General features: G+C 39.9%; 1 protein-coding gene across 2 annotated transcripts; it reads right to left on the reverse strand.

The window, feature by feature from the left end:
• On the reverse strand, positions 1 to 27,902 carry add3b (adducin 3 (gamma) b). Of its 2 annotated transcripts, none has more exons than XM_080449502.1 (15): positions 27,705 to 27,902; positions 18,732 to 18,984; positions 15,970 to 16,114; positions 14,082 to 14,233; positions 12,663 to 12,743; positions 11,347 to 11,496; positions 10,884 to 11,027; positions 10,415 to 10,513; positions 8,931 to 9,104; positions 7,624 to 7,884; positions 7,299 to 7,412; positions 6,041 to 6,130; positions 5,738 to 5,861; positions 2,319 to 2,411; positions 1 to 2,088 (listed from the first exon to the last, which is right to left on the reverse strand). In XM_080449502.1, the coding sequence occupies exons 2-15, from the start codon at positions 18,930 to 18,932 to the stop codon at positions 1,838 to 1,840; spliced, it is 2,079 nt and encodes a 692-aa protein (XP_080305628.1). In that variant the 5' UTR covers positions 18,933 to 18,984; positions 27,705 to 27,902; the 3' UTR covers positions 1 to 1,837. The 2 variants fall into 2 exon arrangements, with proteins under 2 accessions (XP_080305628.1, XP_080305629.1); XM_080449503.1 differs by lacking the exon at positions 27,705 to 27,902 and adding an exon at positions 20,314 to 20,554.
• Between the last annotated feature and the right edge of the window lie 76 nt (positions 27,903 to 27,978).

Here is a 27,978-nt window from a genome sequence, read left to right on the forward strand (position 1 = left end):
TAAAAATCAATTAAAAACACATTTCAGTGTTTATTACCACAGATGGAATGTGATTTCATAGGAATGACATTTGGCAAGACGACTATAAGGCAAAGCACCATTATGCTACACGACTGCCCAGGCAATACAAAAAGCAAGAGGTGATAGAAGCAGGTCAGTCATGTACAAAAATACATTAGTACAACAGTCTGTAAACATGATAGTGTATATTCACGACATGGTATGACTGTAAATAATGAGCTCAGATTAAACAGCATCACAAAAGCAAAATAAGGAATGTGAAAAATTTGTATTAGGTTGTGTTGTCACATAAAAAAAACGTAATGACCTTCATTTTGGTATAGCGTTACAAACAACTTCACAAAAACATACTATATACAAAAGGCAAAGAATTCTCTCCCTTTGGGTCAAAGCAAATTATTCACATTGTTGACTGGGATGTTAACATATAACATACAGTATATATATATATGGTCCTCTAAAAATACTTGATCTGAATCTCAATTGGGGTCTCCAAACAATTGCTTTGCAAATAATATTGTAATCCCTTTGCTGTTTTTAGACCATCAGTTAAAATCTCAATCTCAACATTCAATTTACACAACTCAGCGATGATACTTTTCATTGTCATATGCACAACATGTGGCTTTCAATATTATTAAACTCACAACTTACACAAACTCAGTCTTTTTTAACACATAAAATGTGCCAGAGGCCACCACTTTGTTTATTTCTTTCCTAGTTATGGCTAAATTATTCTTCATTGTACAACTGTTTGTTGCTGAAAACAAGACATTTTCAACTGTAAAATGTTTGCCAGTTGAAAATCTGTTATTTTCGGCGTATCATGAGGTCTAAAATAAGATTTAGTCACAGTTATTTCTATTCTATCACAACAGCGGGTATTGGGAATAGCATTATTGACATGCTTAATATCAAAATATTTCTGTATTTACCTGTAGCACAATTAAAATCATTTACTTAACTATGAAACACTATATTGTGTTAAATATCATAAACTCGCATATACTCAAAAGAAAGTTTTATTATTATTTAAGTATGACGAAAAATCATAATTCCTAAGGCTTGACTTCAGATAACGTCAACATGTCCACCAGACAACAATTCTAATGTTCTTAAAATTTCTGTCTGTTCAATATACATTCAAAGAACTTGAATACTCTAAAAACACATGTACAAAACACACCCTAAACTGAAAGACTGATAAGGTTCAAAACCCTTTGCAGTGTCCTATGGCACCCTTTTCATTAGAACATAGCATCCCTATTCTGGGGGGAACATTCGCTGAAAAGGTTTGGTGAAGAGGGAAAAAGACAAGACCAAGTACAGAGCCGACCCCAGTTCACCAAGTATTCCGTTACCAAGTATAGAGTATACTCTATACTTAGTACCCTCTATATCCTATACTGAGGGTTTAAGTGGTTAATTCACTGAAACTATGGGTAGTAAATACTATTGATATGCCTGTCTTACAGTATGTTCACCATTCATTTCATGTTTTGTGCCCTCAGATAAAAAAAATCCTCTGAGGGCAGACCTCCATATTATGTCTGCTGATCTGCATATCTAAGGAAAACCTTATTATAAGACATTTCCCCTGAAACAAGTATTTGCTCCCAAAATTACAGAGTCCAGTAATGGAGAAAAAACAAAGCTATTCTCTGAGGTTTCTGTTTTTAAACTAAATTATATTCAGTCATTTCAGTCAGTTATTTAACTTCCCTTCAAAAAGCTGGGAATCTATTGAGTATCCCCATGAGGGAGGGAGGCAATTTGTACGTTTCCAATCAAAGGTCACGGTTTTCAGTTTATCCACTTAGGCTTCCAATTTCTCCTTTTCCTTCTCTTTCTTCTTGTTCATTTTCAGGAATGATGGAGTGCGGAACTTCTTCTTCTTCTTCTTGGGGGACTTGGTTTGGCTTTCTGGGGTCTGAGCGTCCCCCGACTTTTCTGAGGTTGTTATGGAGATTTCAACCGTTTCTGTAGTGCTCACGCTCAGCTTGGATACAGCAATGCTTAGATCCTCGTCAGTCTCTGCCAAGTGGTCTTTCCCATTGAGTATTAGGTCTGTCAACAGATGAATCCGAATCAGTTAACACAGGGGTGGGTACAAAAATGTGTATAAAAATGTACCCGTATGGGTCCAATTTCAGTTAAATGAACACGCTGGATTTCACAATGTAGGAACTGCAATCACACAGAATATAAAACGAATATATTATAATATACATTTATTAATTATATATTTATTCCAAATCATTCCAAATACACGAAATAGCTAATGGCAAACTAATTACCTTTAGCTGGACTCATAATTGGGGAGAGGGAGAGTGAAATAGTGGAGCCATCAAACGTGGTCATCTCATCTGCATCAGTGGCGTCATCTGTATCTGCAAGAGGTTTTATTTTAGCATTTAGTCCTCTATTAAAGTCTGTGTGCATGTGTGGAATGAGGTTTATCACATTATGCTGAGCATTGTGACTTTGAATTTTGCATTGCTTGAGTCTCTGGCGCCTTATAAGGAGGGAACCCAAGTGTGATACGCTGCTCTGACTGGACACCAGAGCATGAACATCTTTTTATTCGGTTTGTTCTGAGGTTCTGTAGAGAACCAATATTTTAACATTTCTGTTCTTACGTTCCACCCCAACATACAGGAACATTCCTTAACTGGCTAGAACAACATGCTACACGGATATATACACGCACTAAGAAAGCTCCAGGCGATAGTATCACTATCAAATGACTTAAGAGGACAAGTACCAACAACTTTGCACTTCTAATTAGTACCACTAGGTGTCGTATATGAAGAACCTCTTTACAATACAGCAGAGTGACCTTGGCTTGCATGCAACCTCAGTAAACTTTCACAAATACAGAAAGATTAGCATCTAGTCCAGGGGTGTCATATAGCTCAGGAGTGTCAAACTAATTTGTGCATGCTCTCAACACCAAAAAATAAGAATGATGTTGTAGTATTCTGTCACATTACACAAAACATAATGATGGTTTAGCATTATTGGGCTACTGATTTCAGGTACAGGACTAGATGTGAATGTGTATATACTATTTAATTTGCATTACATACACAATGTCAGGTGTGTACAAGTGTCCAACCTACAATGCACATGTGCTCTTTATGTTGGGAGTGATAATGTGATTATCATCAAAAAGCCTGATGGTCTACAAATGTACTCAAACATTGTGTTAAATGGTAAATGATATTTTTTGGTTAAAACAAAGTTTATTGTTAAAAGGTTAAAGTTTTATATTCTAATAGTAATCATTGCTGTAGAGTAGAGTGTTTGTTCAGTAACAGGGGTCTCCCTGTTTCTACAGCTCTTTCGTAATCGGAGAACACATTTTCAGGTGCGTTGCCAATTTCATCCAATTGAGAGAGACAATTTCATCCAATTGAGAGAGAACCTGAACAAATTCTCTCTCCTGAGTGGATAAAATTGGTATCCTGACCTACTTACTAAAGAGCTGGAGAGACGCAAAAACCCCTGTTACTTTATAGATTTGTCTTTTCATCCACATTGAATAAGCTCGATCCCAGAAGGCTTTTCGTTTTATTACCAATTCTGACTACAAGGCCCATAACTGTGTTCTGTATAGCTTGGTTAAATGGCCATCCCTTGCATTGTGAAGAATGCAACACTGGTACATTTTCATTTATAAGGCTATCCTATGTAAGCTGCCTGTGTGTACATTAATGATATGTTGGCATTTTCCCTGAGCAATCATAATTTACGTTCGCATAAATGGTTTCATTGTACCATACCTGGTTGAACTGAGACAGGCAAGATGAGTCTGTTTTATCAAGGTCGTAGGTCGTGGAATGATTTACAGGCAAATATGGAACATTTAGTTTTAATATTTATTCTGTTAGTTGTTTTTATTTGCATTTTATCTTAAATGTTATGTGTCTGTTGCAAATTTCTGTCATCGTTTTGTTTATACTGCTGGCCGTAAGAGGTCTCGAACCTCAATGTGATTTTCCTAATAAATTACAGGCTGGGTTGGATACATACATACGTACGTACATGTTATGTTACTGAACAAACACTCTATAGCAGCGGTTCTCAAACTATGGGACAGGTCTAACGACCGAAACGTAGAATAAAGAGCAACATTCTTTTGTAAGTTCCAGACAGTGTGTGGGTCCTTTTCTTTGATGTCATTATCAGAGATCCCCTTCTGAACAAACACACATACAGTACATGAAATCGCTGGGGGGCACATGGTTACAACATGCATGACTGCACACAGCTTCCGACATGCATACCAACACTCACCAGTAAGTGGCATAGTAAACTACTCAACTGGGCAAAAGTCAGAAGTAGCGCAATTCAAGCAATATCTGTAACAACATTCTTGTGACCCTGCATGTTAATATTAAGCAAATGTAAGTGTTCTGTTATATCCACAAAAAAATGCCACTCTGCCACTGGCTTCCCTTTCTCATTCATGAATCGTCCAATTTCTGCATGTGGCCTAATTGAAAGTGATGTTTGACTTTAGTGTGCCAAGGCAGGCCATCTCCATTATTATCGGACAAAATATCACTTCAAATTGGCAATCGTTGAGACCTTAGGCTCTAATACAATTTTCAAGTTTGATCACGTCATTGCTCTCATCAACTGCAATAGATAAGGCAATAAATCACTTCACTGTCTTTTTTTCATTAGTTGACTAATCCCCTGCAATGTCCCTGATTCTCTCTGCCTCACGGTCATCAGTGCAACGCGGGCGTTCTGGGGTGTGATGACCTAAGTGGGTCCCTTGTGAGAGGTGCTTACACACAGCGGGCGGTTCGATGTTCGGCAGCCTTGCCGGCACTGTAGCGGCAAGGAGAGGGTGGCTGCCGCACACAGACAGATGAATGTTTATATTTTCATTGAAATATAAATATTTAGTTTTTCCCTTTTCAACAAATCATCAGTCATGGGCTGGATGGGGTGCCAGTTTGTATTGGTATTTTGAGGCAGGGGTCCTTAGACCATACTCATTTCAGCATTTGGCTCTGGAAGTGCCAGATGAATACATTCCAACCAGCAGCTCACCAGAGGGCACTCACTGGCGAGTTCTCCGAATGGTGGAATGGCAGATGGAACAAGAAGGAATAGTTTTATTCAAGTAAAGTGGCCGTGTCAGCAGAGATAATGGTACGTTACTTTTAGCCAAATACCGCCTCAGGATGAGTTTAAGAATTTGAACTTAGTACTCATGCACATGTTTGTCAAATATGTTCTATGGTGCCTCTCAAATCAATGTATATTACTACAGATTTACATTGGAAAAATATCAAACAGCTGAAAAACACAAAAAAAAAAGTTTTATTGGGTACACAGGGAACTAGCGAAATTCTGCAATTAGGGCTCTAAATTCCTGTTAAGTGTTCGCTTGGCATGCAAACAGTTCCTTTGCTAGTGCTGATGTCACAGATCTCCTTGAGCCTTAGAAAACAGCTACATCTATACATCTCAATTTCTTCTTTGACCTCTGCTGACCTCTAGGATTAGCTTGACAACTATGCTACTCTCATAATCTACACAGGCTGATGCCACGTCTGAGCTCTTGAAAGCCCAAGTAGGATTATGATTAAGTAGGGTTTTCAGACTTTTCAAAATAAATGGTCCAAAATTGAATTTTATGACAGCATCCCATGATATGGAAGTATAGTTTTAATTTGTGTAACGGAGAAATAAGTACCTTCAAGGCCTTGCTGTCTTCGTTCTATTACGTTCTTGTATTCCTCCATCACCTTCTCTGTATGCCCACTGAATGGATTTGGGGGAAGAGAACGCGTGTGCTCTTCATCCTCAATGATGAATTCCTGATAAGACATTAAAAACATATTTATATATTGGGCTGACCTGAAGAAATGTGGTCACACAGATTGACCAAGGACACTATTCCACAATGAGCCAATGTAGCAAATGGCCAATATTATTTATAGACAATGAGTTTTGGGGCATCGGTAATATGCTATTTTGAGATGGTAGATATACTCACTGGTCCTGGAATGGTGTCCACAACGATGCCTGCCAGTAACTGAGACTTTGGCCCAGGGGTCATCTGGTCACATCTGTTCAGTTCTCTTATCTACAGAAAACCGTTCAAAATAGTTTTTCTTTCATATACTGTAGGTGGTCTTGCATGTTTAGCCCACTGACAACATTTCACAGTATAATTGACTATACTGCCAACCATTATAATTGACTATAATGCCAAGCATTTTCAAAAACATAAGGTAGTTTGTTTGATTTTCCATCCATTTCAGTACGGTATGAAAATCAACTTGCAGAGACTTGAAACTGGCTTGAGAGCAGTGATCCAACACACTAAATATCGCTGAGCAATTATTATTGTGTCAAAGTTACATTATTGTTGTTTAATGCATTTCAAAGCGCAGATTGATCTAAAATCTAGCTGAAATTTGTCTCAGGAAAAAAATATTGATTTTATTAAATTAAATTAAGCTTATTTAGTAATGATTTTATAACTCTGAAGAAATAAAGCCAAATTGTCTATGTTTATGTGCGAAGCAGTGAATAGACAATGATATGTATTGACGCCGGTGTGGTCCACTTGAACCCCAGCATCCATATTCTAGGTGGAACATTTGTTGAAAATAGCCGATCGACAAGCTCTCAACGCATTGTGAGCTTGTAGATCGGCTATTTTCGGCTAATATATTTGGTGTACAGTGAAAAAAAGAGCGTACCAAGTACAGCTGCAACTCCTCAGGTCCGTTTCACTATTTAAGTGGTTCATATCATATTATTTCGCATTCATATCTCCCATATTACCATAATACACTGAGACTAATACAAAGTAGTACTAATGGCATTAGGTCAGTGTCCAGAGTTTTACGCTTGACTGAATCTGTTCTTGACTGAAGCCTGTTGCCATGCTAGAGGGATGCTCTTTAGATCATGATCAATATAATTTTTTTGGTTCAACAGCAATTCATCCGCAATTATTTATACAGAACAAAATGTTCTGTCTATGGGATGTTAGACCAATATGTTTTGAGGTGGTCAACAAGAGGTTTATATTTGGGATATAAATTAAAAAGCATGTTTTCACAGAGCTGAAATAAGTATTGCATAATACCCAAGACACTACAATGGAGTAGTTATATCCTTTCCATAACTGCTGAAGATGAGCACATAAAGACAATGTGAATGGACATGTTTGGGTGTATTTAGAACATGTGGTAGGTTTTGTGTCTTTATGGTATGAAAACACACATGATCTTCCAACTCACCCTGTTCCTCTTATCCAAAACATCTGTGGGATTTGTGTTTAGTGGGACGAACTGATTTGGGTCCTCGATTCTTATTGGATTCATACTGTTGCCTGGCTCTGAAGATTTCATCCACTAAAAAAAAGAAGAAAAGGAAAAAGATCAGGGTTTTGACCAATGCAGTGTCTAAAATATGCATTTATTATAGCTTCCACAAGAGGGCAGGCTGATACAGAGAAATTGCAGCTTCCTCTCTTAGCTACTGAAAAATACTTTTGTGAAGCCAAAGCTCAGAGGCAGAGTGTTTGTCTGCAATTCCATATAGAATCCAACAGCATTTACTCACCATAGTCTTGGTCCTAGGGCTGCACTCTCCACTGAATGAGCGTTCCGGCACATTGACCTTCAGGTAGCTGTTGGGCGAGTTTAGCCAACGGGTCCTCTCCCTCTGTTGTTTCTGCGCCATGAACTTCAATGGACTACGCAGGCCGAGCTCATCGTCCTCCAATGGTACTGCAGATACCGTGGCAGGGATCTCAACATCATTCTTAGACCGAGGTTTTTCCCGTACAATGGGGTTCCTGTGAGTGTAGCCTGTTCTGTAGCCCTAAAAGTTCACAGAGACAGAATACATTGCCCTAGGTTAAAAGATAATCCTTTGCCAGAGGCAGAAAACTGTTGCAGTTTTACATAATATTCCATCGCACAATGGAAAAAATATGGAACACACTATATCAACTAGTTATATATCTTAAACACAGACCACCCAGGGTGCTCTAAACCCATGTCTCTGAACCTTTCGCAGGGTTCACATGAATGACACTTATTAGAGACATGTCCAGTTGCAAAAGGAGAAGATAAGACTTATCAGTATAATTTAACCATGGGGGATTGAGGGAGCCTGTTGTTGAGGAAACATCAAAGAAAGAAAGACTCAAGCAGACTCTCAGTGAAGTCAATCCCCACAGTGCACAGTAAAATCCTCAGTGTTCATTTATCCAGAGTGTACAAATGTAACCGTGTACACTCTCAGAGTTGAATTAACACTGAGGATTTTACTGTCTGTCTGTTAAGTCCACTCCATGGTCTCTGTGTGGCTGTGTGGTCTGTGTCCTCTTAACTCCCCACAGCATGCCTTCCCATCTGGAAGCCATGACAGCGGGGGTGGGTTCACTATGATCACAGAGAGCTGAACAAGCGAACACAGCTGCAGCCTCCTCGAACCCGGTTGTTAGCCATAGTGAGTCGTGACCCACTCAAAGACATGACAAAACATCAGACATGCCTGGTCTGACATCTTATGTACCGAGAGAATTTGTTAGACAGACGTTATTAGCAGTAAGGTTATAGAGCTATAATCACACCAAATATATCACCGGATGACAGTGAACCACGCTATCCAAAAGGCCAAAAGGCTCTTCAACTCAATTTGACGCAGTATTGAGCGCAATCACTTCACATAGACAGAATCCGTTGTTAAACAAGAACATCCAATTATATGAGTAATTGCATGGTTGAAATACTGTACATGTCTAGTTTCATTGTGTGTTCCGTCAGTCAGAGTCTTGTAATCAGACACTTCCCCAGGAAGTGCACCGAGAGAGGAAACTCAAAGCATCATGGGTAAAGGGCAGGGGGTCAGGGTTCACTCACCAGGTTGTCGAGCATCCTCATGAGGGACTCGAACTTCGCCTCGCCCACTTTCCATCTGACCTCACCGTCAATCACCACCCCCGCGGCGGCCACGCCCTGGGTCAGGGGCTTGAACGTGTCCCTGTCCAAGACCACAAGGTTGTCCACTCCACCAGAACACCTCAGAGCGCTCACCTACAGGAAGTCATGAATTTAATAAATTATTTTCAAAGATATAGTGTTTACTTTTCTGGTTTGGAGTTGCCGGCCAAAAATAGTCTGATGGCAAACTGAGCATGAGTAATGTTAAATATCAATCAGGAAGTTTTTAACAATGCAGGCTTGGCACACGTCTTCACTTTAAATAGCTCTCGCAAATGAGAAATCTGCAGTCTCTCAACTGAACAAGAACTTCCTTTCTTCAAGAGCAGTGGTTCTCAATCTTTTCAGGCTGCGACCCCCCAAAATAATCATCTTTGAACTGGGGACCCCCCAAAATAATCATATTTCAACTGACAAGCCCCCACCCTGACAAGCACTTGGAATTGTACAGCAGGAGTTGAGGCATTACATTTTGTTTGACTCGGTTCCACAGATAAATATTGTGAAAATAGCTGATCTACAAGCTTACAACGCCGTCGTAAGCTTGTAGATCAACTATTTTCAAAAGTTTTGCCCTTTTCTTAAGTAATGTTTGACCATTTGGCCAATATTGGCCAATTCTTCATAGTATAGTTTGTTAGTCACTTTTGATGCAATGAAAATCTTAATTCAGAGGTGTTAAAAAAGGTCTTAAAAGGTCTTTAAAGTCCTTAAATAGTCACTTTAGAAATGTGCAGATACCCTGTATACACTATGTTGGTTTGTTTACTGTTGAGTGAGAAAATAATGTTGCACATTAAGCTAATCATCTACTGGGGACCCTCAAAAATCATTTGGGCACAGGTTGAGAACCACTGTTCTAGAGTAACTCTTTTCAGTATGGCCAGGGGAATTGTCGGTACGCGTTACCGAATTGTCAAATGTGTAAAATGTTGGTGTAAAGACAATATCTTCAGCATGCAAATACAGCCAAGAAGGAGGAGATGAAAATTCTGCCTCACGCAAACAGCGTTTCAGTAACTGTCCACAAACACCACAGGGTTCCACCTGGCGCTGGTTGTGAACAATGGTCTCAATCACATGTTTGATTTAACTTTGTTGAAACAGATGTTAAACACATTGCCAACATTTCTTCTCGTGTAGGCAATGCAAAAATCTTTGGTTGGAGGGAGACCAAACAAAATTTGAGTCAATTCCAAAAATCAGGGAACAATTGTGGAGAAAAAAAATTAGAAAAAAAAAGAAAGACGAAAAGAAACATACAGTACTATCACTATGATATTCATGTCGTTAAAATCAGAACACACAGATCAAATGTTCCAAAGTGGCCACACTGTAAAACAGTTCAAAGCATTCGCTATGCCATTAGCAGTCAGTAACTGTGCAATCTAGATTTTATATACCTGGATTTCACACGCCTGTTGTGAGTGGTACACATAATGGAAAGCCTCTTCAATGGTTTCCCCCAGAGCAAGCAATCCATGATTTCTCAAGACCAGAACCTACAAAATATATGAAGACATGCTTAAAAAATACATTAGGACCACTAGTAATAACAATATGGTTTAAAATGTATGTATCAATATCCACACCAAGAATTCCTAATTCCATACAAGCGGTTAGATGCTGGAGTTTGAATAAACTAACATTTGAATAAATCATTTATTGACAAACAGGCACAAAACATAGGATGGAAAAACAACAATCTGATAGCAAACAAAGAGGAGTAGCTCGTCAGGTCATTTCAGTCCAGTCGCAAACAACTAAAGCACTCAACCACTTCTCCACATGTACAGCATCAAAGATGAGCAGCCATTCTGCATTCTCCTATGCGCTTGTTGTCGTCAACATAAGCTGGTGGTTTGATTTTACCTTGGCAGTAGGGCCCAGGGCTTTCTGGAACTCCACCTTCTCCCCTTGATCATCCAGGCAGCCATGGTAACCAAAGTAGGCGATGTCGCCTAGAAGCAAAGCCTCCTGGGAAATGGGCAGGATGCCACACTTCATGGAGGACACCTGTTGATACAGGATAAAAGCAACTGTGTGACTGTTGTGTCGACAACTAAAAGGCACATTTTTGCCATCGGGGATCAAATAAAAGTTTACTGTGCGATGTGAATCATGTGCCATGCAATTTACTGGGCAACCTCAAAGGGATTGGTAATGCACATTAAAAGGTGTCTGCATCCAAAATAAGTAGGCATGCAAGAGGGATGGTTTTATTAAACTCATTTCCCCCGAAGCCAAATATGCATTTAGCTGCAGCTTATTATGTCCCGAGAAAGATTACACTCATATAATGCTAATTTATTATACAAGCTTGGAGCATACTTACGGCAGCTGTAGCAGAAGTATGTATATGTATGATACACCTCACATCAGGCCGCATGGAGTAAATGGCAGCATGGGGACTGAAGCCAAAATAGTCGATCCCCAGATCTGTAGTTCCCTGGTCCACTACATCCCCAATCATGTTCACTTTGACCTAGGAACCACAGAAAAGCAATACAATAAGGGTTGTGATGGGAGTCAAAACAATTAGCAGTAAAATAGATTTCATTTCGTGATAAAAAACGTGGCGCTTCTTTTTTTAATCTATTTATCTCATGGGGTTTATTGCGATGCCTTTGCTGTTCAGTGCTCACAGTCCAAAATTAGTAACTACAAGAAGAAAGAAAGAAAGAATAATACATTTAAAACCAGGTAAATAAATGGTGGGAACAAGATAAGAATGTGTTAAACTAACGCATTTTCTCCCAGACCCTTTTGGTGAACGCAATGAGCAGTTTTGTTTCAACGCATTCTCATGCCCTGCTCAGAGTCATTATATTTTGCCTCTTGGTCGGGTACCTTTGGCGTCCAATGCCGACACATTTCCCCTACCATGTTGATGACGATGGAATGATCAGATTCATAACTGACTCCCACCCTATCGGGATGCAACTTGGACTGTGTAATTCATTTAGCACACACCAAGGGACATCTGTATCACTGGCTATTCATTCTTCCTGCACAGTAAATTCCTCAGAGTTAAAGAGCTGGTGCCATGGTTTTGCACTTTTTCTGTTTTTCATGTGTCTATGAGGTTGATAGAACTTCATTAAGCCCCCTGGTGGTGTTTTTATGGTGTTTTATGTCTTCTCTGACTATTTTGAGTTTCTACCTGGAGGCTGAAACCTTGAGGGTCAAACGTGCCAATAGAGAAACAGCGCTTTAGTGACATAGTAAAAACATACCCTCCCCCTCATTATCATAACACAACAGGTGTGGGCATGAGGAGGAGGAGGGACTAGGACAGGTGGGTGGTGCTAAGGTGGTGGAGGAGGTGCTAAGGTGAGAACCAGGTATACTTAATGAACTGGAGGCGTGTCCACATAAAACATAATTTTAACAATTTCTGTACACTTTTTTGAAAAAAATCTTCCTCCTAGTATAACCATAATACCTGATGATTATGTTTTAGGGGGGGGGGGGGGGGGGATCACTGAAAATCACGGCACCCCGTCTTTAATGAATCCATTTGTAACTCTGGATAAATTAACACTCGGGATTTTACAGTGTGCCTGCCTACAAAAGAATAACAGCTTATGCATATTTGGAATTATTGTGTGTTATAAACAAATGCACCGCACATGTTGACATTGTACTCACCAAATTTGCTGCTGAAACTTCGGCAAAAGACAGACCTTGAGGACTAATAAGAACATGATCCTGCTCTTTGCTGACCCGCACCTGATGGGAAAAGATTTTTATCAAATTGGGCAAAAGTGTGAAAAGGCAACATTTTACACCTGCATGTTTAATTATCTACGGCATGTGATTAAAGTGTCATACATTAGAAGATCGTGCTGCTGAACAGATCGTGCTGCTGAATTAACTTGTGCATTTATCTTTTCCACAGAGTGTCATCCCTTGGAATGTTTTGTGCATACTAACACATTTGTTTATGATTTACTCTCATTCTCTAGTTCTTTATTATGTATATATTTACATATTAGAAAACAAAATGTAGTTGTAATACATTTAGATGTGTCTCACATGTAATAATAATACAAATGTGGCAATAATGCACAAAAATAAATAGATAATCAGAACAATCACTGTGGCAGGAAATGTGTACAATATAATCAGACATAATAATTATGTATTCTTTGGTTTTACATAGAGCAGAATGCCTGGTGGCTCTCCATAATAATGCTTGGTGGAAGTTACATCCGTAGCAGGTTATAGTTTAATTCTAAACCGTTCCTCATTTAAAAAAGTGCTTTCATCACTTACGAATTACGAATCATAATATTTTCCTACATTTCCTAGGTACTGTACATGTTCACAAGATACTCAAGAATACGACTGATGTGTTTAGAATCTAAATCGGAACAAGGCAAAAACAAAAAGGTGACAAAAACAAAAATGTAATCATAAACTTGATGATTACATTTATGTTTTTGTCACCTTTTGTTTTAGCCTTGTTCTGATGTATACTTAATATAATGCTAAACTGGAAACTGAAAGGCAATATGGTTTAAGTAAAAACACACACAGACAAAAATATGAACCAACTCAAAGAAGTACTGCACTGTAGAGTATGTAAAAGAAACACATACACACACACACACACACACACAGGACGATCAATAGTTACGTAACTTTAACAACTCCTTTCAAAAGCCAGAAACCAGAGAACCAAGACTTGATGTCATTAAGATGTAGGATGTGCAACCGCTCTGCTATGAAACCTTGTTGTAGATTGTAAAAGTGAGAAGATTTCAAGGAGAATCTTCTGTGGACATATCTAAATTTCTTGTTCAGCGTTAAGCTAGAATAACTACATCATAAAATAAAACAACAAATATAGGCTCATAAAATCATCTCTTCAATAATACTGCCTCCACTGCTTGCCTCTTCAGATTGATTTTTATTTTTTCACCTCACCAATTCATTCAAGTCTTGGCTCACTGGCTTGAGAAGAGAGTAGTTCACTTTGAACAATATCAGCATGAGACATTCTACACTTAAATAAAAGATAAGAAGGTTACAAAATATTTAATATAACATTGCTTTGAAACTTACTGTTATGTATGAACTTGTGAATCGAGCCCAAGTAAAGAGATCAACAAGTCTGTAGAGGCTGGCCAGCTTGCAGCGGTTCTGTTTCTCCCCTTTGGTGAAGGACGGAGACTCAAAGCCATACAGGTCATTGACTGGGGTTACCATCCCTAAGCCTGCATCAAACCATACAAAGCAAAAAGAGAGTTGTGAAAACAAGTCATGTGGCATCATGTGTGATACATTAATACAAGTGAATATCTATTTTGCTTAAAGGAGTAGTTCAACCCAAAAGGTTACTTATTTTCTATCAATTACACACCCCATGAAGCCTTGAATTCATGAAGATATTTTAGTTTTCGTCGCATTCCTGAGCCAATAATTTGATGACCATGTCATCCATCGGTCAATAGGAGACTCAGAAGGAGACTCTTTGAGTCTCCTACTGAGTCAGACTCTTTGAGACTCCGCCGGTCATCAAATTATTGGCACAAATTATTGGAATGCGACAACAACAAAAAAATCGGAATTAATTCAATGGCTTCATGGGGTGACAGTGTAATTGATAGAAAATAAGTAATTTTTGGGGTGAACTACTCCTTTAAAGCGGCACTATGTCACTTTTTTTATATGAATAAAAATTAATTTTGTCCAATCTGTATGGTAGAGTATGTTAATACAATATAACTTATACAATTGGGGTGGTTGTATTTTATCTCCCTGCTCTTCTATTGAGACATTTAGATAGGTCTTGTATGACCTAGACACAGGATCTGATGCAAATTTTGACATGATGGTCAAGATTTAATTTATCCCCTGAGCAAGCAGTCTATTAGCTCAATGGTAAAAAATGTCAGCACTTTGAACTGGGTTCAAATCAGGGGTAGAAGAGGAAAGTTAAGCTCACACCTGGTACATTATGTTGTATGTTTACACCTCCTCCTTTAAATCTTCTTTCTTCTTTCATCTATGTTATGCTTATATGTTTCTTTAATCAACATCTTGCTCAAAATGTTTGCTTTAAAAAATAGCCTGCATACAAAATCACATCTTAGGGGCCTTGAATAACCACTGCTGAATCGTAAAAGTGTCCGCTCTCAAAACCTTTTACAAGACACTGCAGGATATTTTGAGAGCATACTGTATAAGGGCATTCAACCAAACAGAGTCCTGTGTTTTATGGCCACTTTAACCCTTTAAGACCGGGAACGCATCAGTGTAACCACTTTAACCATTAATTTATACTTTGGGCTATTCAAAAATAGCAGATATACAAGCTCTGATATAGATCTGCTATTTTTGAAAAATCTTGAAAATCTTTGAATATATATATATTTATATACAGCCCAAAGAAATCTAAAAATGACACAGAAGAGGCTTTCCCGGTCTTAATGGGTTAAGACTGTTTTTTCCTTTTTCCTTTTACAAAGGAGCAGGTCAGCCTTAATTACTTCAAAGCCATATGGCATGGCGGCCATGTTTACATTTCTCAAACACTAACAGTTTTGACGTTCCAACTTTTTTGAAAAATGATATTTTGTATCCCCAGGCTGAAGTGCGCGGTGACCTCTGTTCAAGCATGGAGGGCAACATAATAATTGACACTGCAGACAGCTGTAGTTCATTATTCAGGGTGGGCATTTGGGGTACTTAATAGAAACAGTCAGGATAAAGAATGCTGTCAACATGTTTTTTTTCCCTTCCCCGTCATTTCAGTCACAAGAGTGTGAGAATTCAGCTTTTGACAATGAAGATAGTCAAGCTGCCTAATGCACCCAGACAGAGAGAAGACATATACATGGAATGATAATCAGGCGCACAGACATGTGCGCACACACACACACACACACACACACACACACACACACACACACACACACACACACACACACACACACACAGTGCCACTCACTAATGGGGGATGTTAAGGGGCCAGTCCCTCCCAAAGTGCTCGCCATGATTAGGTCAGCTATCTGCCGCAGAACCTGTAGGCCTGTGGGGTTGTTGCCCTTGGTCACCTGATCCTGGATCAGGCCTTCCAGCTCATCTTTAAACACCTGGAAAATAAATTGAACACAGATTGAATTGATTGAAGAGAACAGGAACAGAAGAGAAACATCCTCCATCCAAAACACACTGGACATCCATCTGTACTTCGCCTGCCAATCCCTTCCGACACAGTGACTTGATGGACGACAGACAACACTTGAGAGACTACTTAGCATTATTTCTCAAGGTACTGCTAGTTTTCTATTCTGCCAGAATAGAAAACTAGCAGTACTCTGGGTCCCTGAAACCTGGGAGAAAGGTAAAGCCTGAAATAGACCAGGCCGACTGCTGGCTGACAACAGTGGGGGATCAGTGCAGTATGGGTCAGCAGTGATCCTTAAAAAAAATGTAAGTTAAATTCTCTGACTGAGCGCCAACACTGCACCAATGGGTCACCTCCTCATTTGCATTATATTATCACCGGAACAAATTGGGACATGAACTGAAACATGCTAGATCTTATTCTATTTCTCAACACAACTGTTATCGCAATTGGCCCTTTCTGGAATAGTTGTTATATTATTATTACTGTATCTATAATTGATCCGAGAGACCAGTCGATCTTCATTCTAAAATGCCACAATTATGTCTCAATTGCCAATGATGGGCTCAAAATCCACCGACTACAGGCAATGACCAACCGCTATATATATTATTATTTTTATTCGGCCCCCGACCTCTTCTGTGAGGTTTGACTACAGCCAAAAGTCGTCCTACTGTATTTAGGCTTTCCTACTCGCAACAACTGCGGTCCAAGGGACGCAGAACACTGCTGGTTTTCTATTCCGCTGGGTGGAATCACCAGGTGTCTCTAGACTATTAAGGCCTTGATTTTACTGCAAGAATGACAACCACCCATAATCTGGTACAAATGACCAGCATTTGAATCATTCAGTTTTTCTATTAATAAGACTCAGGAGAAGAGATGATGAGAAGACAAGAGAAGTGAAGAAGAGAGGAGAGGAGAGGAGAGGGGAAGAGAAAAAGAACACCCATGTTGGCTCATGTGTATACAACCTAACCTTGACCCAATTTACTTTAAAGGAGGAGTTCACCCAAAAAATGATTTATTTTCTATCAATTGCACACCCTATGAAGCCTTGAATCCATGGATTATTTTTGTTTTTGTCGCATTCCTAAGCTAATAATTTGATTCCTGTCTCCTACCGGCTAATGTATCCGGTAGGAGACACAAAGTAGATTATTTGTGTCTCCTACCGGAAATACACACGGTCATCAAATTATTGTCTTAGGAATGCCACAAAAACAAAATAAATCCATGAAATCAAGGCTTCATGGGGTGTGTAATTGATAGAAAATAAGTATTTTTTTTGGGTGAACTCCTCCTTTAAACTCTTCAGCATCTGATGATAGACAGCACAGTGTGCTTTTCAAACCTTCCTTATTAAAAGTGTACACAAATCACAAGGGAGTGGGACCATTAAAAACCTCTTTGTATGTGTGAAAAGATTTGACTGGGGGGGGGGGGGGGGGCGGGGGCTTTTTTTTATTAAGCTTGGCTATCAATTTATGCTGGCAGAGTGGCCAATGAATCTTGGGTATCGTTCCCACTGAAACAGCACTATTCTCCTGTGTGCCACAGTGGCTGAGCTCCAGCATTCCGCTTCATCTCAGCACGGTTCCCATGGTGATGAGCCGAGTTCCACTTGTTGAGGTCTGTTATGCAATCACAGACGAGCGTGGGCTCATCTTATTTCCATGCACTTCATGGGCACCGGTATGTGTGTACTGCATCTCCTTGGAACACATTTTTAGCAAACTGCATTGCTCGATTCACGATTCTCTGTCCCTTATGGCTTATGTCCTTCTGGCGCTATACGCTTTAGCTAGCATATGTGTGTAGTGTACATATGCAAAGTGAAGGTGAACTAGGCTTATGCAGAAATAAATATTAACGTGGCAAAGGTTGTGCGAGTGCAACTTCATTGCTGTTTACATTACAGATTTACCTTTACAAGAGAAGTCTAACAAGTTAGTGTTTAAACATGGAGGAAGATTTAGCTCCCCGCCCACAGACAGTAGCAGCCAGTTTGGCTGCGGTTGAATGAAAATACACAACACCTGGGCTCCTTTAATTAGTCTGGACAAGTTTGACCACAGCAACTAATCGTTTATGGCAGCTAATCTCTCTTTATCGATCTATATATATATATATATATATATATATATATATATATATATATATGAAGAGAGTTTGGGTGCTGCAACATAGACTAGTGGTGGGAAAAAAACGTTATTTTCAGTGAACGAACGATTTCGTTCACAGCAATGATCCGTTCACATGATTCTTTCAAATGATTCGTTCAGTAGCGCTATTGTCTAGTGAAAAACACACAACCGCACAGCTGTCTGTCTGTTGCGGGAACAGCCCGCCCTCCCGTCCTGTGTACTAAGGGAAGGGGGAGGGCGAGCATGAACGAAATCGTGAACGTAACAGTTTCAGGAAGTGAACGGGTTCGTTCACATTCAGAGCAAATAACTAGTTCTTATGAACGAATCGATCATGAACGACCCATCACTAACATAGACCATTCCAGCTGTGAAAGTTAAGTCCATTGCATTGAGACACTGAAAGCTTAAGTATGTAAGAGGGGACAGACTTACTGGACTCTGAAGTATCTGGGTCACTCGCTTCTTCTGCCCCATCATGTTGAAGTCCTGCCTCATCTCGGGGGACATGTTCCTGGTGCGGAGGTACTCGGGGTCGCTCTCGTCCACGCGGTCAAAGTAGCGCTCCTTGGAGTCAATGCTGGACAGGGATAGGGTCATGGACCCTGCCGTCTGTCTCACCTCCACCAGACTCATCGTTCAAAAAGTCCCCGTCCCCACGTGACCTCTTTCACTGTTGTTATGGAATCTGTGAAGGATGCAGACACGGGTCTCTAAGCTCAGTTTGTCATTAGATTGCCCAAGCAACATCTGTGATGATGAACACACTCGAGTCGCCAATGATGCACAATGATGAGTCATGTAATAACAGGGGATGGAACAATGGATGAAGAGGATAACACTCATGACATTGCTGTAGTTTATGTAGGAGGAAAACAATTTGCTTATGTGTGGGCATTTTGTCCACAGAGCGACATAATGTGTTAATGTTGAATGATGTAACTCACGCATATTACACAAATATTACATATTACACGCATATTAATAACATGTATTTCTATGTGTGTGTGGAAATGTTTACTTGTGCAGTTTCTGTTTCTAGGAAGTGAATGTGATATTGTTTATGTTTTTGGTGTCTTATAATCTTGTCTTATGACAAGACACGAACATTTGAATTAATTCACACACACACACACACACACACACACACACACACACACACAATGCAGTCATCAAAAGATTAGGAGTGAAAGCATGTATGCAATCTGTCTGTCACTAAGATGTGTATCCATCTATCCAGCTGGATAGGCCTACTAGTAGAGAGTGCAAAGTGGGGACTGAAACCAGCAGCATTAACCTCAAATGGCAGACATGTAAGACATGCAAATTAACTCATGTAAAGCAGCACAGCAGTTAGCGCCTTTGGCATTGAGACGTTACCTGGGGGGTGGGGTGGGGGGAATAGTTGGGTGGACAGACCACTGTTTCTGCCAACGTTTAGGCTTTGTTTGATTGATTGAATGTTTGATTGAATACTTTACTTACAGTTTGGGGGGGAAAGCACAGAGGTACAATATTATACAAAAGGATGCTAAAAGGATTAAACTCAAGAAAGCACTATGGCTCGTTTCCATTGGGGTCCATGTGTATTCGAATTCGTCGATGCAGGCCTTAATCATTAGCCCTACATAACATACTGTCTTGCTTACATGACGCACAACCTGTATTAAATACTCTTTCTAGGCAAAAGGTAGGTTGCATTTAAAAGCGAAAGGGGTTTAGGTGTGTCTGTCTTGTGTGTATTAACACACACATTCACTGTGAATTAGCCCTGAAGTACCAGTACAGTTTACAAATCAAACACAGCTGTGTGAAGTTTCAACGTTATCTACCGAGGCGTGATGATGATTCGCCAAAACGTTGTACAAATAGCACTAACCGTGCAACTTTTAAACTGTTGAGAACTATTAAATGCAGCTTAGACCAGCTCCCAAAACAAAATAAACAACAACAACAACACAAATAATAGGCTGATACGTAAAGTAGGCTATATGTGGGAATTTGGGAAATGATTTACCTCAACCAAAGCGTTCACTTCCCGAGTTATATCCCGTCCAGATGGTTGTTCTTTTGATAGTACAGTGAACGTTACGACTACGTTTAAACTCTGTACTTCGGGTACATTGTGGAATCTTGCAGCGCGCAAACTTGCGTGCGTATCCCCCAAAGAGTAGTCTATCTAAAAAAAGAAAGAAGTAGGCTATCTAAATAGCAGGCTATCCCCAGTAGTATCCAAACAACAGCACACAGACAGACGGAGCCTAGCCTACTGTCTGGCTGTGTGTGAATAATGTGTGTGTGAGAGAGAGTGAAACAGTCAAGAGTGAAAAGAGCGGCCGCCGCATGGAGGAGAGTGTGTGTGTGGGTGTGTTTGTGTTGGAAAGGGAAAAGTGACCATGTGACTTCACTTATTATCCACCCACCACCAGGCAGCCAGGCCTCATGGAGAGGTTGGGAATGGGTTGGTTTGGTGGGACCCAGCACCCACTGGTCTGGTGGGACTCACTGAAGTCATAAAGATGTTTGAAGCAGTGGTCTGGTGGGAAAAGTACTCGCATTCTTTACTTAAGTAAAAGTATCAATAGTCCGGGATTCAAAATGTACTTGAGTAAAAGTACAAAAGTATTGGTATACTGAAAGTACCAAAAGTAAAAGCACTCATTATGCAGAATGTTCCATTTCAAGTTTTGAAATAGCAGATCTACAAGCTCACAATGCGTCGCCACACAGTGTGAGCTTGTATCTGCTATTTTCAAATGGCTGAATTTGATGTAGGGCTGAAGGTTAATGTATTGTTTTTTAATAATAATAAAAATCTACAAAGTAACTAGTAACTAAAGTGTTCAAATAATTGTAGTGGAGTAAAAGTACAATATTTGGATCCGAGATGTAGTGGAGTAGAAGTAAAAGTATTGTAAGTTGGAAATACTCAAGTAAAGAACAAATACCAAATAGTTGAGTAAATGTTTTTACTTTCCACCACTGGTTCAAAATAGTAGCCTACTACAGTGGTTCTCAAACCTTTTCATATCAAGGACCCCCCAAATTCATATATATATTTGGCCGCGGACCCCCGTCTAAAAATGTTTTGTGCCAGGGACCCCAGAAAAACGTTCCTAATTTTTTCAAACACTTTCAAGATTTTTCAAAAATAGCAGATGTACAAGCTCGCAGCGCAGAACTAAGTGACACGATGTGAGCTTGTATATCTGCTATTTTTAAATAGCCACGGTAACACATTTTGCTGGGGACCCCCCTCAAACCCCTGGACGACCCCACCTTGAGAACCAATGGCCTACTAGACCAGTGGTTCTGAAAAAGTGGGGTCAGAGGACCCTCATTGAGAGGGTTCCAGGCCAGAGGTCTTCAGCAAAATGAGGTTTCATTTCACTATTATTCCCCTGGGAAAAGTTATCCCAGTGCTGAATGACTATTTAGAATTTAGATAGCCTAATAGGTTTCACTCTCTTCACTGTTATCTCACTACCTACACTACAGTAGATAGCTGTAGATTTATGACTGTACTAAATCTAATCTAACAAAAATATCTTCAAAATAGCGGTTCATGATGCATGGCCCAATAGCTTACATATGAATTTGGGGGTCTTTGACATGAAAATGTTTGAGAAATTGGTAATGTTTTCCAAAATGTGAAAAACTAAAGAATAAAAGTGTTCTTTGGAAAACGGTTACCTTCCGGAGGTGTAGGCAGTAATCCGATAAATTATAACACCGATTTTTGTCTTACTGGGTGGAGGTCAATGACATCAAAGCTGTGTAGTTTAGCTAAAACTACAAGACAACACAGATGTCTCCTTGCAGAAAATGGATTCCAAGATTTCTGCCTAAACCATCATCACAGCATCAACTTTGACAAAGTGAGTTTCAAAGTTCACAAATTCAACCGAGTCTGATGTGCCAATAAAAACACTTAGCCACTAATTTAATTTGTTAGAGCCCCGCCTTAATTATACTGTTCTGGCTTTAGAAGGGCATTATTACTGTCCATTCAGATAATGATGTTATTCAAGAGCAACAAACTAATGGAAAGCCACGCTGGGTTATTTCAGAAACTCTTGCAAATTGTTTTTGTTTCAAGTGATTTGAATCGCCTCAGTCTCTGTAAACAGGAGATGAGACCATGGCTTTACAAAACACAAAGCTGCACAAATTTAAACAAACTTTCAGCCAGCCCTCAGAGATTTACTTTGTTAAAAGCCGGGATGCTCAGTAGGTCCCCCCTGCTCCCCCACCTCCCTCCCTCCCACCCACCCAGCCCCCACCCACCCCCCACTGTCTGTCTCTGGCAGCTTTTAGTGATATTTAAATCACTTCCACACACTAAATGCACCAATGGAATCTCTAGCATTCACACCATCCCAACGCTTTGCCCTTTCAACATACACGCATATGTCACACATACCCAAGCACACACGCATGCACACACACACACACATACACAAATGTCTACATTTTGGGGGAGTGAGAGAGAGGGATTGGATCACTGACTGACATAACAATTCCAGGAAACGCAGTGGAGTCTGGGAGGCGGTTCAGATACGAGGACATATGGGGTTGATGTAATGAAAAGCAGAACGTTCTCACTCCATAGCTGCGTGACCCTTCAACTCCCCACAGTTACCCTGCAACCCTGCTTGCCTACTCTGGCAGACTTCCCATAGAAACCACATTCAAAACGTATGCGTCCAAATGCACTAAAGATATATCAATGCATGCTCACACACACACAATCACCCCCCCCCCCCAACACACACACACACACACACACACACACACACACACACACACACACACACACACACACACACACACACACACACACACACACACACACACACACACACACACACACACACACACACACACACACACACACACACACACACACACACACACACACACACACACACACCTTCCTCCTCCCACTCAGCCTCTCAACATTCTATCTGAACTTTTCAAGCCCTGCGGTCTATCTGGGAAACATTGACCAAATGTCAGGCATTATTAGTAGAAGCCCCGTTCATAAAGATCATTGTTGAGGTTATTGATATTCACGGACAAATGAACCTCTTTTGTCTTGTCACACCCTGCACCCACACCACTGCCTTCACTGGAAATATCTTACAAACTCACTGCCTTATATGTAAACAAATAAAAAATGACATTCACAGACAAATATGCAATAACAGAACGTTTTCTCGTGTTGTTACTACTGATGTCAAATACATCGAAGATATACCCTAAATATTTATGTAATGACTTTTTATAAACTAAGAGGATACCAACAGCACTTTCAAAAACTTCATTCACCCTCATAAGATGTCCACTCAATTGGACCAAATGATACACAATTATTCTGAACACTCCAAAGACCACATCGGATTTTTCCAAGACAAAACCACTAAATATCATTGGAATGACTGCAGGACAAATGGCAGTTAAAATATAACAGAGCATCAACACACACTGAGATCGATGTAAACACATTTACAACTCATATAAATTCTGTGTCAGCATCCTGTGTTAATTACCATACAGTAGGTTCTATTACCATGGAGTGTCATTATACTTTATGCACCAAGTGTATTTTATGAATAGCCTCGGGTAAAACCACAATCAATTCCTTTGATGGTTTTGACCTTTTATTTAAGTCTCACATCATACAGTACATCATCTAATCACTGATTCGCAGTAACCTTGGACTATGAAGCACCACAAGCAGTTCCAATCAAATAACATTTCTTTACAACCCATCCAATCTTTGGTTGATTAGAATTTGGGTTCATTGTATGCCATTACATTTCATGGTTGTTATTTTAAGGTCTATTGCTCAGACAGATGGACTCATAACATGTCCTACAGCTGCTAAAACAGTGAAATGATGAGGGGGAACTGTGTATCTGTTCATATGACGCAACACTGCATTTTTAGCCAGAAAAGACAGGAAGAGAGGGAGGACAGACACAGAGGGAGAGAGACAGTGACAAAACAGAAAGGAGAGACTGTGTGCAGTGACAGCGTGTGGTAGGCTACCACCCAGCCCAATATCCCATAAAATGCTTTTCTGAGCACAGTATGGTGAAAAACATGAGTCACGTTGCCTTTCTGACTGATTATGCTTCCTCGTCGTCTGAGCACAAGGTTGAAAGTTCATATAGGTCCATCACAGGACCAACCAGTTTTCCCCAAAGTCATTTGTGGATTTCCTTAATGACCACTTAATGATTGAAATGCACAACTTTCTTCCTGCCCCCTAGCGAGGGTCTATGAAATATTGACATAACATTTTCGTTTCTGCCCCCTCCCCAGATATCCATTTCTGGCAATTATCCTTTAGCCCTAGAGATAGCTAGAACCATTTATCATCAACTCGATGACCCTTGACCCCAAACCAGACTAAATGATACCAACTGTTGAGAGACACTGTAGCCATCTCGCCAAACATTTGGCTATTTTCACAAGATGTCTTCCTATATTTTTGCAAACTGTTGGGCTATTTTCAACGGATGCTCCCCTATTATGACATGCCAAGAATAGGGACGATAGGGTTCATGTGGTTAAAAGTTAGTTGTAGTACAATACTTAAAATTTCATCATCTCGCCATTATCTCTAGTCAGTACTGTAAAGTGAAAAAGTGCCTCAACAGCATCTTTGATGAGAATATAACCAGAGGCTGCCACAACAGTGTTGTACAAAGCCAACCTCAAGCCTCTTCACCTCACTTCACATTGTCAAAATTGACATTTCTTTTTTTTACTCTGCTGCAATGCAAGATTTCTTTACCCGAAGACATAAACTACCCCAATATGTTGTATGCTTCTGCAGGCTTTGAATGTCACCTCTTCCAGTCATTTGGCATTAACATTAAGGTGGTGTAATCCTGACGGAATTAATGCCTTATTATACAGCATTGTATATGTGAGGTTTACATCCTTTCTCATTTCTGGCCATTTTGACATTTTAGAAGATTAATCTGACTGTCAAATATGTAAGGATGGCTAATCTTTGAGACAATTAAAATATATTAAACATCAAAATTTATAAGGCAAAACCCCATCACACAGATACAGATCTTTTACCACAACATTTGGTTTTGCTGTAAAACATGGGCATTGTTTCAGTATATTCACCATATTCGTCTATATCAATCCACATTCTGCTAAAAATGGTGCCTGAAACGATTTGGAACCTGAAACAATCAACATTGTTACACTTGGAACGCTGCCTTCTCCACTATAGGATGTAATACCACTGCAGCACACACACACACACCACGCACGCACTTACGCACGCACGCACGCACGCACGCATGCTATTACAAACGTGCTCGTGTTTGGATGCAAACATAAGCATGTGTATGAACGTAATGCACACACATTCACACACCATTGGCGTTCACAGGAAAAGCCTCAATGTTGATTTAACTCTTACGGGTCCATTTGGGTCAGTTTTTACACTCTCACTGAGTTAAATTAACATTGATTATTTTCCTGTGTAGTCTGGCAACAGAGGGACCAAGCGTTGTTTATCTAAATGGAGGAGCTGGCTGCAGACTCCACCATAGCTGTCTTTGGATGGCCTCCATGTTGGAATTCTGTCTTGGGTGCGGCCCACATTAACTCTGGGCTGAGGTATAGGGGTCTGGCTGCTCATATCCTATTCAAATCTAGACCAAGGGGAATATCAAGCTGAAAAGTGTGAGAAGTTACACTTTCTCATTCAAAACTTTTAGGCTGTAAAGGGAGCAAGAGACGCAAAGCAGTAAAGCTAATTGGACACAACGTCGTGTTTACACACAGTTAAATTAACACTCAGGACCTGAGTGTGTAGTGAAGCTTGATAGACAGTCAGTAAGACATCTTTATATCTAATCTCTGGTTGTTCTACCTAATGAGAAGCATCATAGCTTCTGAATGATTGCTGAGTGTCAGAAGATGGTTGGGGGTAAAAACAAACAAAGTTTATACTGTAGCCACGTGAACCCTACAGCGTCCCTATTCTTGGGCGAACATTCAGCAAAAAATAGCATCTACAAGCTCACAAGCTTGTGAGCTTGTAGATCGTCTATTTTCGGTGTAGAGGAAAATACGAGCAGACCTAGCATAGAGCCCTGGGGGACCCCGGTCAACTAAGTATTTAGGGTTTAAGTGGTTAAAAGGTCTATTTGGTTCTACTTGTACACTCACTAAGTGAAAATAACACTCAGGGTTGTACTGTGTACCCTTTTAAATTAAAGTAGATGTTTATGGTCATCATGACTGACATTACCATCAACAGAAATATATTAGAAGAAAAACGTTTACGATGTTATTTAGTGGAAGGTAAGATGAGTGGAACACTCTTCAGGATAGCCTTTCCCAGCTGAGGTCGAGTTAAGATGTCCCCCCAACCCATGCTTAACCTTTAATAAATGTTAATCTAGCACTTATCTTTTATTCTTTTTGTTTTTTCTTAATAAAGTTGGTTTTATTGGTATTATTATTATTTATTATTATGCTGATATGAAATATGAAATCAGTGTAGGTGATGACATGATAAAACTTAAAAACAACATTGTAAAGTGGAACAGGAAAAGTCATTACATGGGTTCAGGTCATGTCTCATATGTCCCATACATTCTCAGTTTTAACCACTTAACTACAAAACAATTCAAAATAATTTCGAAAATTGTGGGTCAGTCAACAAACCAAAAAGATCTTATTTTCGCCTATAATGGCATGCCCAGAATTGGGACGCCAGGGTTAAAGTGGTTAAGGGTGTCTATAACTTATGTCACAGGATATAAGGATTATGAAATCTTGTGCTGCCCCAAACTGCACATCTAAAGTCAACAAATGCTTGTTCTGTGCAACGTTAATGTTTCCAGAGGGTGACGTTAATTGAGAGCAGCTGCTTGAGGGCTCCTGCAGCTGCATGGAGCGGGCGATGCAGTCACAGACAGGCCAGTCAACTTATTAAGCTATACTGTAAATATCAGCAAAAACTTGACAACACTGTAAAAATGGAGACACTCAACACTCAAATCTGCATACGCAGCATGTTACTTGAACCTCAAAGCATACAATACCATCCACTGCAGAGTTGTGTGTGTCAGCAACTGCAAGCATTTATTACAGCACAATAATGCATAAAAAAAATCTTCTAGTTAAAAAACAACAACACTCTGGTATACCGTACGGACAACTTGTTATCTGCCCTCACTGTATGCAAAACAATCTTTAGGTTTGAAAGTTTGACAGCCAGTACTTGAAATTGCACAAACCACAGGATAACTTTGATCGTCGCACAAAACTTCTAGAAAAAACTGTATCATAGTGAAGTATATATCAGTGGACACAGTAAACAACCAAAAACACAGTGAAACTCAAAGTGTTAGTTGAATTTACCTCCTTAATGTGAGGACAAATCTTCACTTTACAGGTCACTCTCCCACGGTTCTAGCTTTGTCAGCTGATTTGTTTACATTATCCCATCAGATAGGGTCATCTGGCTCCACAGAAGAGAGGGAACTGCTGCTTTTTCTTCTCTTCTCCCACACTCCCTCGGCTCCTCTGCCTGTGTGACAGGGGCTGCCTATTCTCACAGCTTGCAGAAAACTTGTCAGCTATGGAGAGCAGTCTCCTGCATGGTACTGGACGACTGGACTGCACACCAAAAATG

The sequence above is a fragment of the Gymnoscopelus braueri genome (assembly GCF_963280865.1).
Source record: "Gymnoscopelus braueri genome assembly, chromosome: 14".
Classification (NCBI taxonomy): Eukaryota; Metazoa; Chordata; class Actinopteri; order Myctophiformes; family Myctophidae; genus Gymnoscopelus; species Gymnoscopelus braueri.